The 18193-nt window shown below is 35.8% G+C and overlaps 2 protein-coding genes across 5 annotated transcripts in view; one reads left to right on the top strand and one right to left on the bottom strand.

Annotated features, from left to right (window-relative positions):
- Window positions 1-1291: 1291 nt before the first annotated feature.
- LOC127842732 (uncharacterized) lies at window positions 1292-10429 on the bottom strand. Of its 2 annotated transcripts, XM_052372417.1 has the most exons (6): window positions 10373-10429; window positions 9860-10052; window positions 6211-6372; window positions 3409-3525; window positions 2998-3105; window positions 1292-1789 (listed from the first exon to the last, which is right to left on the bottom strand). In XM_052372417.1, exons 1-6 carry the CDS (start codon window positions 10409-10411, stop codon window positions 1308-1310), a joined length of 1101 nt encoding a protein of 366 aa, XP_052228377.1. In that variant the 5' UTR covers window positions 10412-10429; the 3' UTR covers window positions 1292-1307. The 2 variants fall into 2 exon arrangements, with proteins under 2 accessions (XP_052228377.1, XP_052228378.1); XM_052372418.1 differs by lacking the exon at window positions 3409-3525.
- A 190-nt stretch (window positions 10430-10619) lies between these two features.
- LOC127842734 (uncharacterized) overlaps window positions 10620-18193 on the top strand; it is a 118948-nt gene continuing 111374 nt past the window's right edge. For all 3 annotated transcript variants that reach the window (XM_052372420.1, XM_052372427.1, XM_052372428.1), the window contains exon 1: window positions 10620-10746. The gene's annotated coding sequence lies outside the window, so the exon portion shown is untranslated. The remainder of the gene's footprint in view (window positions 10747-18193) is intronic.

Below are 18193 nucleotides of genomic sequence, written 5' to 3' on the forward strand. Positions count from 1 at the left end.
ATAGATCTAACGGAGAGATTTCAATGACAGCTACTGACATACTATGTATACTGAATGAAAGGTCAAACAAGATTCATATGAAACAGTTCTTCATGTTTTACTGGATTAATTACTTTGAGATTTCCTGGCAAAAAATAAAAACATTAATCTGAAGAAATGACAATATTTAATTAGAGTAGTCAATATAACTAGACATTTGGGTTGTTGTTTAAGTTTCTGAAGCCATCACCAGTACCCTCCACATCATCATCACCATCATGTAAAAAGATTGCACTTTAGCCAACATTACAAGCTAAACTAATACATCTCTTCGCAGCCTTTTATTTTCAACAGACCAGAACCATTTTTTAACTCAACACAAATATTATAAGAACAAACATTATGAGCAAGTTTCAGGAAGATTTGGCAAAAAATATGACTTTCAGAGATATAAAAGGTGGCAATATTGCCCATAAAAGAAAACTGCGGTGGCAATGTTTTCCAACAGCTTGAAACCATTTTCGAACTCAGCCAAGATATCATGAGAACAAATACTCAAACCAAGTTTCAAGAAGATTTGAATTAAAGTGTGACTTTGCGAGAGTAAACAAAGTTTTACTATAGCCATATAAGGACAACTGCCCTACCCCTAGCTGCAATGTTTTTCAACGAAACGAAACCCTTTTCGAACTCAGCTGAGTTATCATTAGAAAAAATCTTCTGACCAAGATTGGACTTTAAATGCCACTTTAAGTGTTTACAAGATTTTTCTTAATTTAACCTACTGACCTAGTTTTTTACCTCACCTGATTGAGTTTTAAATTCACCTAAGATATTATATGGACAACTTTTCTGAATAATTTTCATGAAGATTGGACCATAAATGTGGCCTCTAGAGTTTTACATGTTAATGATGTACAACAGACAGCAGACACAAAATTGTCACAAACATATTAATAGTTTGTTAACATACCTGTATATTTACAGGACCTACAGATTACACACATTCCTTCAATCTAAAACATCTGATATTGTATCTGTCCAACAAACAGTTCTGAAACATTTTCAAAGAAAAAACTTATCATTTCTTTGGCTAGAAAAACTTTTAATTAAATGGTAAAATATTTCTTTGAAAATATTTCAAATTCCTTCTCAGCTGCTGTAACAGTTACAGGTACATGATTTAGTTCAATACTGAAAGAATGCCCTGTCAGTTTCTCATTAACAACATGCAATGCTTTTTCCAGGTACCTAACTACATATGATCCCACACCAAATAATACTATTTTTCATAACAAAAAACAATACCAACAAGGTAGCAATATCTTTTATTTATTTTGAAGCAATTCGCTAACATTTAAACATTCAGGGTAGGTCAAATACTCTTCCAATTCTTTAGGCAGTTCTAACTTGCAAACCAAATACAACACTTTTCCTTTTAAGCAACCCCGTACAGTGATTCTCGCCAGAGATTTCAGAGATTTCACCTCAGTCAGGTTCTTTTGACCTTCCAGACAAAACTTCCTTATATCTTCATAACTGAGTCCCACAATAGATGTCCTAACCATATTAATACACTTAAGCAGAGTTCTATAAACAGATGAAGGTGTAATAGAAATAAATATATTTAGTGCTTGAAGACAGAACTTTGGTGGCAACCAGACAGAGCCACGTTCATAGATGTTCTTCAACAATTCTATATGATTTTCAACATAGTTCGCCCCTCCGCGTGCTAATATTCTCATGGCTAGGAGGTTTTCATAATTCTGTTCTGGCACAGACTGTACCACATCTATTGCTGCCGTCCTGCCTGAAACATACACACTAAATTTGAGCCTCTCTCTGAAAACTGGGCTTAATGCACATGCATAAAGTGTCATCCCAGATTAGCCTGTGAAAACTGGGCTTAATTCACATGCATAAAGTGTCATCCCAGATTAGCCTGTGAAAACTGGGCTTAATGCACATGCTTAAAGTGACATCCCAGATTAGCCTGTGAAAACTGGGCTTAATGCACATGCATAAAGTGTCATCCCAGATTAGCCTGTGAAAACTGGGCTTAATGCACATGCATAAAGTGTCATCCCAGATTAGCCTGTGAAAACTGGGCTTAATTCACATGCATAAAGTGTCATCCCAGATTAGCCTGTGAAAACTGGGCTTAATGCAGATGCTTAAAGTGACATCCCAGATTAGCCTGTGCATAAAGTGTCATCCCAGATTAGCCTGTGCATAAAGTGTCATCCCAGATAAGCCTATAATTAAGTGTCATCCCAGATCAGCCTGTGCATTAAGTGTCATCCCAGATCAGCCTGTGCATAAAGTGTCATCCCAGATCAGCCTGTGCATAAAGTGTCATCCCTGATCAGCCTGTGCAGTCTTATCTGGTTAATCAGGAACAACACTTTCCGCTTAAACTGGATTAATGTTAAGAAGGGACATCCTTTACACCAAATATTCCATAAAAGTGGACAGTGCCATCCCTGATTAGCCTGTGCAGACTGCACAGGCTAATCTGGGACAACACTTTACGCACATGCATTACTCCTTCTCCAAGATTGAGGCTTATTCATGTTTGTTAGGAATTATTTCGCAATTTTAAGTCATATCGCCGCAGTTATTTAAGTTCATCACACTTTTTATAAGACTCCCACAAACACATATTACATTAACCATAAGCACGTGTCAAACAATTGCATCAGACACATGAATGTAAAGCAGACACGAACAGTATTGAGCTAAGCCCTTAATGAAAATTTTCATTGCCTGAATATTATTTTCATTCTTATATCGGCTAATCAGTGACAACACTCTCTGCTTGTATGGTATTTTTCATTTAATGGACGTCTCTTCTAAGCAAAAAATCAAGGACAACAAGAATGTGTCGTCCCTGAATAGCCTGTGCGTCCTGAACAGGCTAATCTGGGATGACACTTAACGCACATGCATTTAGCCCCATTTTCCCAGGCTGACAAGGCTCAAATTTATTTATAAGAAAGAGTAGAATCAAGATCATACCATGAATGTCAGTAGCATTGACATTAATCCCAGCATAGAGCAGTTTATAGATGAGCTCTGCCTTCAGTAGTGTTGTCTCCTTTAACTGAGAACATGTGTAGTGCAGAGCTGAAATGATACAGAATAATTGGTTCTTTTTAGCCCGTATTTTAACAAATGTGTAGTGCAGAGCTAAAATGATACGAGATAATTGGCACTCATTGGCCCGTATTTTAACTGAGAACATGTGTAGTGCAGAACTGAAATGATACAAGATAATTGGCACTTCTTTGCCCGTATTTAAACTGTGAACATGTGTAGTGCAGAGCTGAAATGATACTGAATAATTGGTACTTGTTCCTGAATAGAACCAATTATTTGTGTCTAAGAAAAGATTCTAAATAAAGATCAAAAAGGTTAAAACAGGATCACCAGTTTGCAAATCCCTGTCAGTGGCGTGGACATCTGCACCAGCGTCCAGTAACAAATGTACTGCAGAGAGCACTGTGTCGTTGTCTACACCACAAGCAAGCATCAGAGGGGGACGACCTAGATGTTACCATGTTACATGTTAACAACCTTCCCCATATATTGTGAAATCATTATAATTATTTTTTGTTGCTTTTGTGGATTAACAGTTTAAACACAAACACATAGGACAATGATCAATGCAAATTCCTCTTTTTTTCCAAAATCAGTAACCCACATATTTTCATGTCCACTTAAGAGTAAAAAGTCATTGAAACCAAAAATATAAACAAACATGAAATTTCATGCCAATAAATATAAATGATTTTACAGTAACGTTGTATTATACCAACAAAATTTCAAATATTTGACAACAAAGCACTACTAGATTTTTACAACATAAAATAAAGAATTTTGGTAACACGAAGACATACATTTTCTCTACCACTATTTTTCCCCACACATAATCATTCAGTCATGTCTCTCGTAACCACTATTTCACTTAAAGGTAAATCAGATCATTGGTGATAATGCATTATAACATCACTGTGAATTGAGTGATCACCTGAAGCACAAGACCACTCCAAAATGTCTTTGCGTAATAAATTATTTGTAATAAAATAAAAAGCTGGAAATTACTGCTTTAATTCTATATAATTTAAACAGTTCTGGAACACAATCTGGGTCCTCACATAATGCAGTCTCAAGGCCGGAACATTGAAACTTGAAAACATCAGTAGAAACTGAGACAATTAATGATTTCATGGGCACTTATTTTGAAATTTTTTGTTCTCCACAGTTAGTGTAAATACTTTATAGAAGAATCGACCCGGGAAAACTTTGCTTAATGGTTGTGCATAAAGCGCTGTCCCACATCAGCTAATCAGAGATGATACTTACCACATCAGCTAATCAGAGATGATACTTACCACATCAGCTAATCAGAGATGATACTTACCACATCAGCTAATCAGAGATGATACTTACCACATCAGCTAATCAGAGACGATACTTACCACATCAGCTAATCAGAGATGATACTTACCACATCAGCTAATCAGAGATGATACTTACCACATCAGCTAATCAGAGATGATACTTACCACATCAGCTAATCAGAGATGATACTTACCACATCAGCTAATCAGAGACGATACTTACCACATCAGCTAATCAGAGACGATACTTACCACATCAGCTAATCAGAGATGATACTTACCACATCAGCTAATCAGAGATGATACTTACCACATCAGCTAATCAGAGACGATACTTACCACATCAGCTAATCAGAGACGATACTTACCACATCAGCTAATCAGAGACGATACTTACCGCATCAGCTAATCAGAGACGATACTTACCGCATCAGCTAATCAGAGATGATACTTACCACATCAGCTAATCAGAGACGATACTTACCACATCAGCTAATCAGAGATGATACTTACCACATCAGCTAATCAGAGACGATACTTACCACATCAGCTAATCAGAGACGATACTTACCACATCAGCTAATCAGAGATGATACTTACCACATCAGCTAATCAGAGACGATACTTACCACATCAGCTAATCAGAGATGATACTTACCGCATCAGCTAATCAGAGACGATACTTACCACATCAGCTAATCAGAGATGATACTTACCACATCAGCTAATCAGAGACGATACTTACCACATCAGCTAATCAGAGATGATACTTACCGCATCAGCTAATCAGAGATGATACTTACCACATCAGCTAATCAGAGACGATACTTACCGCATCAGCTAATCAGAGATGATACTTACCACATCAGCTAATCAGAGACGATACTTACCGCATCAGCTAATCAGAGACGATACTTACCACATCAGCTAATCAGAGATGATACTTACCACATCAGCTAATCAGAGATGATACTTACCACATCAACTAATCAGAGATGATACCACATCAGCTAATCAGAGACGATACTTACCACATCAGCTAATCAGAGACGATACTTACCGCATCAGCTAATCAGAGATGATACTTACCACATCAGCTAATCAGAGATGATACTTACCACATCAGCTAATCAGAGATGATACTTACCACATCAGCTAATCAGAGATGATACTTACCACATCAGCTAATCAGAGACGATACTTACCGCATCAGCTAATCAGAGATGATACTTACCACATCAGCTAATCAGAGATGATACTTACCACATCAGCTAATCAGAGACGATACTTACCACATCAGCTAATCAGAGATGATACTTACCGCATCAGCTAATCAGAGACGATACTGACCACATCAGCTAATCAGAGATGATACTTACCACATCAGCTAATCAAAGACGATACTTACCACATCAGCTAATCAGAGATGATACTTACCGCATCAGCTAATAAGAGATGATACTTACCACATCAGCTAATCAGAGACGATACTTACCGCATCAGCTAATCAGAGATGATACTTACCACATCAGCTAATCAGAGATGATACTTACCACATCAGCTAATCAGAGACGATACTTACCGCATCAGCTAATCAGAGATGATACTTACCGCATCAGCTAATCAGAGATGATACTTACCACATCAGCTAATCAGAGATGATACTTACCGCTTAAACTGGATTTGTGTTTAGAAGAGACTTCCTTTTAATGTAAACTTTTGTAAAAGCGGAAAGTGTCAACCCTGATTAGCCTGTGCGACACTGCGCACATGCATTAAGCCCTGTTTTCTCACAGCACAGTTCCTATAACAATAATATTCCCAGTACCAGCATTGTCCAAAACGTTGACAGGTGAGCCAGCAATGAGAAGTTTCTCTACATACACTGGACTCGTCTTCACTGCAATGTGCAAGGGAATCTGGCCAAACCGATCCCTTATGGTCAGGGAGCAACCAAAATACAGAAGCAAGTCCACTATGCTAACAGAATCTGAAATCAGTAAGAATATTCATTGGTTAAGTGCGGAAATACTGTATCTGATATTTAACTGTAAAGCAGATGCAACAATTTGATCGCCATTGTGATTTTCATAGATAAGAGATCTGCTGTAATAAAGCTGCATTTTCAGTACCAGACAATGTATATTGCCTCACATTTGCAGTGTTCTTTTCATTTTGAAATCTGAGACCACGGAGTGTATATTGACAGGAGATGAATCGAGTATTTGACCCTTACTGTAGTAAATTCAATCTTATGCAAAAACTATTCATCCGATTTTATTGGTTTATACGTTATCTTGTTGCTTATTAATTCCTCTTTCAAAAAAATATAACTTTTAGTATATTCCCGTTGTTATTAATGGATTTATAGCGAGTTAAACACAAGAAATACACATTTTATGTTTTACCACCGCGCGTTTTAACGTGTTGTTGCTATCGATCTTTTACAATTAGCGTACAGCGAAGCGCCGAGGTTATACATTTTGATGTACCCACTCACGTCTTTTGTTAAATTATAGTTTCATTTCTCGGCCAATTTTGACAAATTATATATCATTAGAAAGCTTACGTTACGTAGTAAACAGATATAAATATATATTAAGTTTTTCTTCTGATTTCGACAGCCCGGCGAGTTATAACTTTAACTTTTGCAAATATCATACCGTTTTGGAGTTTTAGAATCTAGATTTACGGTTGACATGTTCGTACTTAATACCAATTTGTAGCGTTTATATTTGGAGTTCACTTTTAAAAATTACATCTTGCTTAGGAGAATAGAATTCTGTATACAATAGAAAATTTTTTTGTTTAAAAACGAAAGTAATTAAGGAATGAAGGCGGGAAAATGTAGCGCGCGTTCCTAACGCACTGAACTGATGCTACGGTCTTGGCGATTATGCTTTTGTTTAGAAACCGGCCATTGAATATCTTTTGCCATCTTATTATATTTTTTATGGAATATATTGTAGTATTTTGTTCACGAAACATATCAATAAAGCTTATTATAAATGAATCTTAATAAATTAACGATTTCAGCTCTTGTTTATAACACAGAAAGGGTGTAAAATTTATGATGAAACAGCGTATATAGCGGACCCTCTCGATATTATTCGGCTTTGCATGCACACTGGAAATAAAATGGGTGTCAAAAACATTCATCGTTTGCTGTTTATTATCAACAAGGTAATTATGTATAATTATTTGAAATGTTATTTACCTTAAATTATCAATTTATTAAAGAGTCTTGAAAATCACGGTCCGTGTTACGCGGGTCATTTCGTATTTTGACATCAGGGCATCATGTCCAACTATTGAAAATCAGATTTTTTTCACCGGGACGATGACGGCTTGGATTTAGACAGGCAGACAGATAGTTTATTCAGACTTAAACAACAGTACATCGTCTTCAACTCAAATATATAAATTATTTTTAGACGAATTGTTAGGTGATTACACATATAGCAGTGATGATTCTGAGAATGTTGCCATGTTTCTTATCCGTGTAATCTAGAGTCCATGGTTTGAGCATTTTTATCGCGGTGTTCAAAAAAAGATATCTCAATAATCTTGTTTATTGATAGATCTGTGGTTTTATTGCCCCTGTGTTCAGCACAAACCAATTATCTCGTTATGATCAGAAACTGTGCCGACCAATACTAAATAACACTATGGTGTCATACGCCACAGCAGGGACCTATACTTGTATATTGGTCCCTAACCACAGGTGGCAATGTCTGGTCAGATTACACTTTTTATGATACCTCCATGTCTTCTCGTGGTATTAGTGGTCATTTCTTGGAGAAATGTAACGCCAAATACTCAATTTTGCGTTTATAAGATATGTAGCGTATTGAAAACATTTATAGTCATCTGCCCATACAGATTGCCATAAACTAAATACTGTATAGATGTCAGCCAGCTAAATCACAATAATTATAAGTGCTTAATACCTATACATGTACATTTTAAACATTTAAAAAATCTAATACTTAACATTTAACGTATTTAGCGGGTACCGGTAAAAAAACTCCGTCATTTCGTAGTCCTATAAAGAGTGTATGGTAGTGTACGGAACAACATAATTAAAAACAGCATTCTCATTTGACCACAACGGGGTTAAATAATCTTTCCGAAAAATACAAATAATACAGAGTTTTAATTTAGAATTCTATATATTTATAACTCTGTTAACTTATAAAGATATTTCAATATACATGCATAGACAGTTGGCCGTGATTTTCAAGAATCTTTAAATAATTTTAATTAATTGATAATTTATGGTTAATAACCTTTCATATAATTTTACATAATTACCTTTTTGATAATAAACAACAAACGATGAATGTTTTGACACCCATTATATTTGAAGTATGCAAAGCCGAAAAATATCAAGAGGGTCCGCTATACATTTGTATACGCTGTTTCATCATAAAATTAACACCCTTTCTGTGTTATAATCAAGAGCTGAAATCGTAAATTTATTAAGCTTCATTAATACTTAGCTTTATGGATATGTCTCTAGAACAAAATATTTCAATATATTCCATAAAAAATATAATAATCGTGGCAAAGGAAATTCAATGGCCGGTATCTAAACAAAAGCATAATCGCCATCAGTTCGGTTCGTTAGGACCGCGCGCTACTTATTTCCGCCTTCATTCCTTACTTGCTTTCATTTTTAAACCAATTTTTTTTCTATCATATACAGAATTCTATTCTCCTAAGCAAGATGTTATTTTTAAAACTGAACTCCAAATATAAACGCTACAAATCGGTATAAAGTACGAACATGTCAACCGTAAATCTAGATTCTAAAACTCCAAAACGGTATGATATTTGCAAAAGTTAAAGTTATAACTCGCCGAGCTGCCAAAATCAGAAGAAAAACTTAATATATATTTATATATCTGAAAACTACATTACGTAAGCTTTCTAATGATATATAATTTGTCAAAATCGGCCTAGAAATGAAACTATAATTTAACAAAATATGTGAATGGGTACATCAAATGTATAACCTCGGCGCTTCGATAAAAGATCGACAGATACGACACGGTCACGTGACTTAGACATAACAAGATATTTGGCGTAACGGTCCCGTTTCATATCCGTGTAATCTAGAGTCCGTGCTGAGACAAAATAATTGAAAATTGTAATTTTGACAATCTGTAAACAAGACCCTTTAAGCATTGCATGTTTACATATTGGTAGTGCATGACTGAGATTTCACATGTTTAAAAGACCGGTGATAAAAACACCTTTGAAACTTTTGTTTTTGCAAAAGCTTCATTTAACCCAGAACTCGCAGTCTGTTCAGGTTTGATATGCTTTTTGTTGCTCATCAGTATCTTAAGAGTGGGAAATAAAGCCTCCAAAACTTGAATCTATGAAGAAAAGTCTTAAATATAATTTGATATTCTAGTGGATTCCAAATGGGTCAAAGTGCGATTGAGCGATAAATGGTTAAGTTTATGAACCTTCATTTTCATCCTGGTTGACTGCAACATGAAGCGGGCTCTCTCCGTACTTGTTTGTGATATCTAGATGTGCGCCTTTATCAAGCAAGTTTCTTAGCTGTGAGACATCTCTGCGAATGATGGAGTTAAACACGTTTGTCTCGAAATAGGTACTATCACATATGTCTTCTTCATCTTCATAGTCCAGATGATCCTTATAACAGATGTTTCTATGTACGCTTATAATAATATGCAATGAGGTCTTTATTGGGAACATGAAAATATAATGATATAACTTATCAATAAGCATACAACAATGTGTGTTTAGATTGCCACGATATAGGAAAGTCTGACATACATTAAATGATAAGCAGATTGAGATAATAATATGTCGCGAAAACACATGTCTTTATGATGCGAAAACAAGTTTACTTGCATAAAACGTACCAATATACTACAAAAATTATTACCGTAATATTTTCCACTTATTTTAATTTTAATCCGCCTTAAATCATTACAAGATATTAAAAATACCTCTAAAATTTCTCTGTTCACATGTTTTCGCCTGGCCATGTTTTGACAGATGACAACATTCACCTAGTGTATAAATACAAATATAGTTCTGAATGCATACAATTCTGTTATCAAACACATATAGCCATAGATCCTAGTTTTTCTTATAATAAATAGTTTGTAATAAACATTGAAATGCATATGTTTGATATAACAAATAAAGGCTACAAAATAAAATATTATTTTAATTTATTAACTATTTTGTGACGTCACATATTGCGGAAACTGGTGAAAATCTGCAGGGATGCTCATTATATATAGATAGATACATAGGAATAAACAGTGCAGATTTACGTTGTTATGCGGACAAGAATATTTTGTGATAATCATTTAAGGTATTTATAGCTTATTGTTGCTTCATAGTCTATTGACACAATTTCATTATATGTGGATTATCTTTTTTTTCAAATTGACTGACAGTCATCAATTATCCATCTTCCAAGTCAGTCATAGCATTATGATAAGCATTTATCATCCATATATACAGTATGTGTTTTGTAATAGGCTTAGTAGTTTTTTGCTTGTAACATGAATTTAGGGAATTTAGAAACTGTTGCATTGAATGCATTGTGTCATATGCTTTTTAAATCACATATTCTAACTTCTTTCATGTCAACAGTCAACAGTGTTTACTATGTACATTTTGGGTTGTTTGCTCAATAGAAATTAGAACGATTAGTGACTTTGGATTAAGTTAAATATTGTGTATACCGTCAACATGATATATGAATAACTCTCCATGACCAACAAACTGAATTCTTAATGCAACATTTACTGTCAAAACCAAGGTAATACATTAGTTTAAACCTATTTAATTTAGCTTGATTGCATCGAAAGCCTATTGGAACGCTCTTGAGTCCATTTCCTGGGTCAAGAACCAGTACTTTAATTGTGTCTTTGGGGGGAAATCTAAAGAACTCTCCCTCAGTGGGGATCCAACCTGTGACCACCGGGTTGCTAGGCAGACACCTTAATCCATTACACCGGCCACGGCAACCTCAAGCTTATACATTAACATGAAATTCAATTGGCAGGGCTCTCTCTTCCTATTGCAATTGCAGCCCAATGATCATAAAACAAAGTAGCGATTAATTATTCAAATTAGCAGAAGTAAGTGTTATAAACTTTGTTTATTTCTTCACTACTTTGGTACTTTAAACCTTCCATATAACACAAAAGAACATTGTGTCGCATCCCTGAAATATCCAGTAAAAATTAAAGACACTTGGTATTAATCACACCCTAGGTGTATGATAGCACCTGTTTTCTCTGCGTACCCCTTTTCTGGGACGCATAAGTGATTTTGACTTGTTGATCTCAATGGAAACCAATGAGAAAATAGGTTTTTCGTTCTATTTCAAGATGGGTCTGTTGTGATTTTATGGACAAATTGATGACTGATAGATTTCAAAATGGTTCCCATGAATTCATATAGTTTATGTGTCATGTCACCATCAACACACAGCAAATGCTTTATGTTTTTTATGCCCCCGGATTGAAAGATCTGGGCTATATTGTTTTTGGACAGTCTGTTTGTCTGTCATTCATTCATTCATGTGTGTGTCCCAAAACTTTAACGTTGGTTAAAGTTTTCATATTTGGCATGCATATGTGTATCTCACGGAGCTGCACATTTTGAGTGGTGAAAAGTCAAGGTCAAGGTCATCCTTCAAGGTCAAATATCATTGTATTTTTCTTTCCTAAACCTTCGTTAAAGTTTGGTCATAACTTTTATAATATTGAAGATACATGTAGCAACTGGATATTAAGGCATGCGTATGTATCTCATGGAGCTGCACGTTTTGAGTGTTGAAAGGTCAAGGTCATCCTTCAAGGTAAAGGGTAAAATTTATGGCTTCAAAGCGGCGCAATCGAGGGCATTGTGTTTTTGACAAACACATCTCTTGTTCAGAGTATGTTATTATGACTCTTTTGTGTTGTGTTTATGTTTGGGTTAAAATTAATAGAGTAAATTTTTACCGTAAAGGCTAAGTTTATTCAAGTGCTAAATAACAAGTGGCAGTCATCAGTAGGAAACGTGCAACACTATCTTGAAGGCAGGGCTTATTACCGGTATGCACATGATAGAATTGTACATGTACAATTGTAACCCAGGAAGGCATCTGACAACAATAGGGATCAAATCAAGGTCTTCCTGGTTTAAATTACTTAACAGAAATATGTGTCATTGTGAGATGATACAAATGGTAAATACGTATAATGGTAGTTATTATCCCCCGCCATAAGTGGAGGGATATTGTTTTGGCGTTGTCCGTCCGTCCGTCTTTCCGTCCTTCCGTCTGTCCGTCCGTTCGTCCGTGCGTCCCTCCGTCCGGCACTTTTGTGTCCGGAGCCATATCTTGGAAGTGCTCTGGCGGATTTCATTGAAACTTGGTATGAGTATATATATGGATAAGAGGATTATGCACGCCAAATGGCATTGTACACCATCTGTTAATACAGGAGTTATGGCCCTTTGTATCTTGAAAAAAATGCTTTTTTTGTGTCCAGAGCCATATCTTGGAAGTGCTTTGGCGGATTTCATTTAAACTTGGTTTGAGTATATATATGGATAAGAGGATGATGCATGCCAAATGGCATTGTACACCATCTGTTAATAACGGAGTTATGGCCCTTTGTATCTTGAAAAAATTCTTTTTTTGTGTCAAATATAACACTTTTGTGTCAAGAAGCATATTGGCGGGGGATATCAATTCAACGAATTTGCTTGTTATACCCAGCTTACCCTTAACAAGCAGTTGCAATCTGATACATGTTGTAATGCAGTTGCAGTATCCAATTGATTTTCTACAAAATTCTTGTCCAAGCAAATAGAAAAGAGAGGTATGTTTGCATAATGGTTGAAATGGACCACTGTGAAGCAGAATGCTTACAATTGAAGACTGGAAGATAAAAACATAACCGTGTTGGATAGAATGTAACAGTGGAAGTTTTACTATCATACCTGTGCATTAAGAATGCACATGTGTACAAGTATCTTTCTGTAAGAACAGTAGGAACTCATAACATCATATCCACCATATGTTTGCTGTGATGGGGTTGTCTTTTTTTTCGGAATTGTGGATGCAGAACCACAATTTGTTTTCTACACTCACCAAAGCATAGGTTTGTTTATACACTAAATATTTGACATGTTGTCATTAGTTTTACTTAGATGTTCACTGAATAAAGTAATAAGTTGGTTCTGAATCGAGAGCCATAAATTGGGAATGAAGTACTGAGCTAGATAGTGCGCATAAAGAACTGAGCTCTAAAGTGGGAATGAGGTACTGATTATGAACACTGGGAATAAAGTACTGTGCTGGAAAGTGGGAGTGAGATACTGAATGTTAAAAGTGTGAATAATGAACTGAGTTGAAAAGTGAGAGTGAGGTACTGATTGTGAAAGGTGTGAATATAGTACTGAGTTGAAAAGTGGGAGTGAGGTACTGATTGGATAAATCAGAATAAATTAATGAGCTGGAAAGTTGGAGTGAGATACTGATTGTGAAAAGTGGGAATAAAGTACTGAACTGGAAAGTGAAAGTGAGGTACTGATTTTGAAAAGTGGGAATAAAGAACTGAACTGGAAAGTGAAAGTGAGGTACTGATTGTGAAAAGTAGGAATAAAGTACTGAACTGGAAAGTGAAAGTGAGGTACTGATTTTGAAAAGTGGGAATAAATAACTGAGCTGGAAAGTTGTAGTGAGGTACTGATTGTGAAAAGTGGATAATAAAGTACTGAGCTGGAAAGTTGGAGTGAGGCACTGATTGTGAAAAGTGGAAATGAAGTACTTAGCTGGAATGTTGGAGTGAGGTACTACTGATTGTGAAAAGTGGGAATAAAGTAATGAGCTTGAATGTTGGAGTTAGGTACTGATTGTGAAAAGCTTGAATTAATTACTGAGCTGGAAAGTGGGAATACAGTACTGAGCTGGAAAGTGAGAATAAAGTACTGAGCTGGAAAGTGGGAATGAGGTACAGATTGTAAAAAGTGGTAATTAATAACCAGGTAAATAGAACATGTGTAACATATGCTTTAACTTTCAAGGTGTCTTATGAGGCCATGGAATGCTCAGACTACTTTTAATATAATGAAAAATAACTTTCAGAAAACAATTATTCATGTTGTTTACTATAAAAATAGTTTAACTTAAAGAGCTTTGGAATTCCTGTAAAAGAAAGATTTAAATTACTTTCAGTCTTTCATTGATGCATGGCTTGCTTTACGCTTGCTGAAATATATATTATGCTGTGATACATTTCTCGCCTTGAACCATTTGTCTGGGACAGCTAATGAGTATCAGTACAAATATTTATCTCATGGAAGATTAGAAGCTTCTAGCAATTTCTTGAATTTGGGAATGCATTCTATGTTCTCTCCAATTTTCGGCACAAAGTGTTGATATTATTATGATGCATTATCTGGCAAATTGATTTACGCTTGCAGCAATGTCTGTTGAATTGTTCACGCCTGGTTAATAGAAAGAATGTTCAATGTTTGTGCCTAAGTTCATGTAGCCTATTTGTATTGTTTGACATCTTAATTCTACTTATATATTTTTATGCCCCGCTTCGAAGAAGAGGGGGTATATTGTTTTGCACATGTAGGCCAGTCCGTCGGTCGGTCCGTCCTTCAGATGGTTTCCAGATGATAACTCAAGAGCGCTTAGGCCTAGGATCATGAAACTTCATAGGTACATTGATCATGACTGGCAGATGACCCCTATTGATTTTCAGGTCACTAGGTCAAAGGTCAAGGTCACAGTGACTCGAAACAGTAAAATGGTTTCCGGATGATAACTCAAGAATGCTTACGTCTAGGATCATGAAACTTCATAGGAACATTGATCCTGACTGGCAGATGACCCCTATTGATTTTCAGGTCTCTAGGTCAAAGGTCAAGGTCACAGTGACTCGAAATAGTAAAATGGTTCCCAGATGATAACTCAAGAATGCTAAGGCCTAGGATCATGAAACTTCATAGGTACATTGATCATGACTGGCAGATGACTCCTGTAAGTTTTCAGGTCACTAGGTCAAAGGTCAAGGTCACTGTGACTCGAAACAGTAAAATGGTTTCCTGATGATAACTTAAGAATAATTAGGCCTAGGATCATGAAACTTCATAGGTACATTGATCATGACTGGCAGATGACCCCTATTGATTTCCAGGTCACTAGGTCAAAGGTCAAGATCTCAGTGACAAAAACGTATTCACACAATGGCTGCCACTACAACTGACAGCCCATATGGGGGGCATGCATGTTTTACAAACAGGCCTTGTTATGCATATCTTTTGGCATATTTAAACAATTTCATTTCATCCTTGTTTCCATAGTCTAAAATAGTAGGTTCAGGTTTTATGTTGTTTGCTGCCCATCAGTATCTAAGGGTTGGAAATGAAGCCTTTAAAACTTGAATCTAGTAATAAAGGTCTTTACTTAAAGTTAAGTTTCTAAGGGACTACAAATACGTCAAAATACATCTCTTAGTGGTACAGGGTTAAGCTAATCGTTCAACCCATTTTCTTATATAACAGCAGGCAAGTTTTGATCCTACAGCAGCTACACTTTCTATCAGTCGGTATTTTTGTCCACAAAATTCAATCACATTTGTCCCATTCAATTTGTGTCATTTCCACCATTGCTTTGGTATTGATGGCCTGAACACGTTTGAATAAGGCTTGTCTGCATGTTATGAGTTCCTCTTTTGTTGGAATTGATGTATATAATGTCTGAACTTCAAAACAGTAAAAATAGTTCCTTTTGGTAATGGTTTAATAATTTGTTTAATAATAAAAAAACACTGTGGTTTCTTTGAAATAGTTTGTTTTCTATATCACATAGGCTAATTACTCATATTCTGCTGATGCCGCCATTTTTGACTTCTTGTTCCCATGCCTATTACAGTAAAACTGCGATAACTCGAGGAAGCACGTGACTGAACTCGATGCTCGAGTAATCTCAGGTTTCGAGTAATCCATGGTATTATTAGTTTTCACTGTCTCGGTTGATGATGCTCAATTTCTGACCGCAAACGCTTTATTTACATGTAAGACGGTGCTCGAGAAAAAAAGGCTTTGCAAAAACCACTTATGGTTACAGTATAATAAACAAAAACAACAAGCATGATAGTAAATTCGTTTCATTAATTCAACATACACACAAAACACATATATTATAACAAATATTATATCAATATTCAATGTACATGTAGCATATTAAACAAGACTATTGCCAAGCAATAAAAGTCCCCTACCAGCTCCACCATTGTCAGAAATTTCACCATTGTCAGAATATTTTTATTATTTGTTTCCATAGCAACCACAATTTTTGACGTAGGAACAAAATGAGATGACGTGCATTATTCTATATTGCCATCTATCCATGTGCCAAGTTTCATGAAAAATATTAAGAACTTTTAAAGTTATCGCAGGATCCAGCACTATTTGTAGTCTATTTGTTGCCATAGCAACCACAATTTTTGATGTACAAACAAAATGAAATAACGTGAATAATGTCCATATTGCCATCTATCCATGTTCCAAGTTTCATGAACAAATATTAAGAACTTTTAAAGTTAACGCAGGATCCAGAAAAAAACACCATTTTCAGCACTATTTCTAGTCTATTTGTTGCCATAGCAACCACAATTTTTGATGTAGGAACAAAATGAAATGACGTGCGTAATGTCCATATTGCCATCTATCCATGTTCCAAGTTTCATGAAAAAATATTCAGTACTTTAATAGTTATCACAGGATCCAGAAAAAACACCATTTTCAGCACTTTTTCTAGTCTATTTGTTGCCATAGCAACCACAGTTTTTGATGTAGGAAAAAATAAAATGACGTGCATAATGTCCATATTGCCATCTATCCATGTTCCAAGTTTCATGAAAAAATATTAAGAACTTTCAAAGTTATCGCAGGATCCAGAAAAGTGTGACGGACGGAGACAAAACCATAAGTCCCCTCCGGTGAAACCGGTAGGGGACTAAAAAGCACACAAGGTAGGTACATGCGCATGAAAAACACACACTAAAAACAACATTATCACTACACACTTTGTATTTTATGTTCATTCGGTCAGACTTTTGTTGCACAAAGTCTAGGATTAAAGATTTTCGCCACCCAATATTTGCTTCCCGGAACTGATGGCGGAAGACGTTTCGCGACAGCGAGCAGAGCATCAGTAGGTCCCCGTCTGTGTTAGGCGTTGCTTGAAAGAATCGGCTTACTACATCTAGCGCTTCGGTGGCAATTTGCAGTGTTTCTCAAAGGAGGACTTTGCAGTGGTTCTCAAACTGCAACTAACTTCACACCTAAACTCGCAGGCTGTTCTGGTTTTATGCTGGTTGCACATACATGTAGCCATTTTTACTTTGCTTCTGAGTGGTAAAGGGCTATTGCATAAAAATGCACAAAGATAAACATTTAAGGCTTTACATCAGTTCATGAAATTTAAACATTCATCAACATTATTTGACACAAAAAGGCAACAAAAAATGTTCATATGCAACAGTTAATTGTTATTTAAGAGAACAAGGAAAATGAGAAAGAATTTGAACTCCTTTTTTAAATGAAAATACATATTTACATTCTTTTTGTCAAGTCAAAAGAGAAGGTGAAAATTTCTTGACAAAAAAATAGAAAAAAATATTATTATGATGATGTATTCTTAATTATGCCCCCCTTCGAAGAAGAGGGGGTATATTGCTTTGCTCGAGTCGGTCGGTCCGTCCGTCTGTCTGTCCACCAGGTGGTTTCCGGATGATAAC

The sequence above is a fragment of the Dreissena polymorpha genome, chromosome 8, assembly GCF_020536995.1.
Source record: "Dreissena polymorpha isolate Duluth1 chromosome 8, UMN_Dpol_1.0, whole genome shotgun sequence".
NCBI classification, from domain to species: domain Eukaryota; kingdom Metazoa; phylum Mollusca; class Bivalvia; order Myida; family Dreissenidae; genus Dreissena; species Dreissena polymorpha.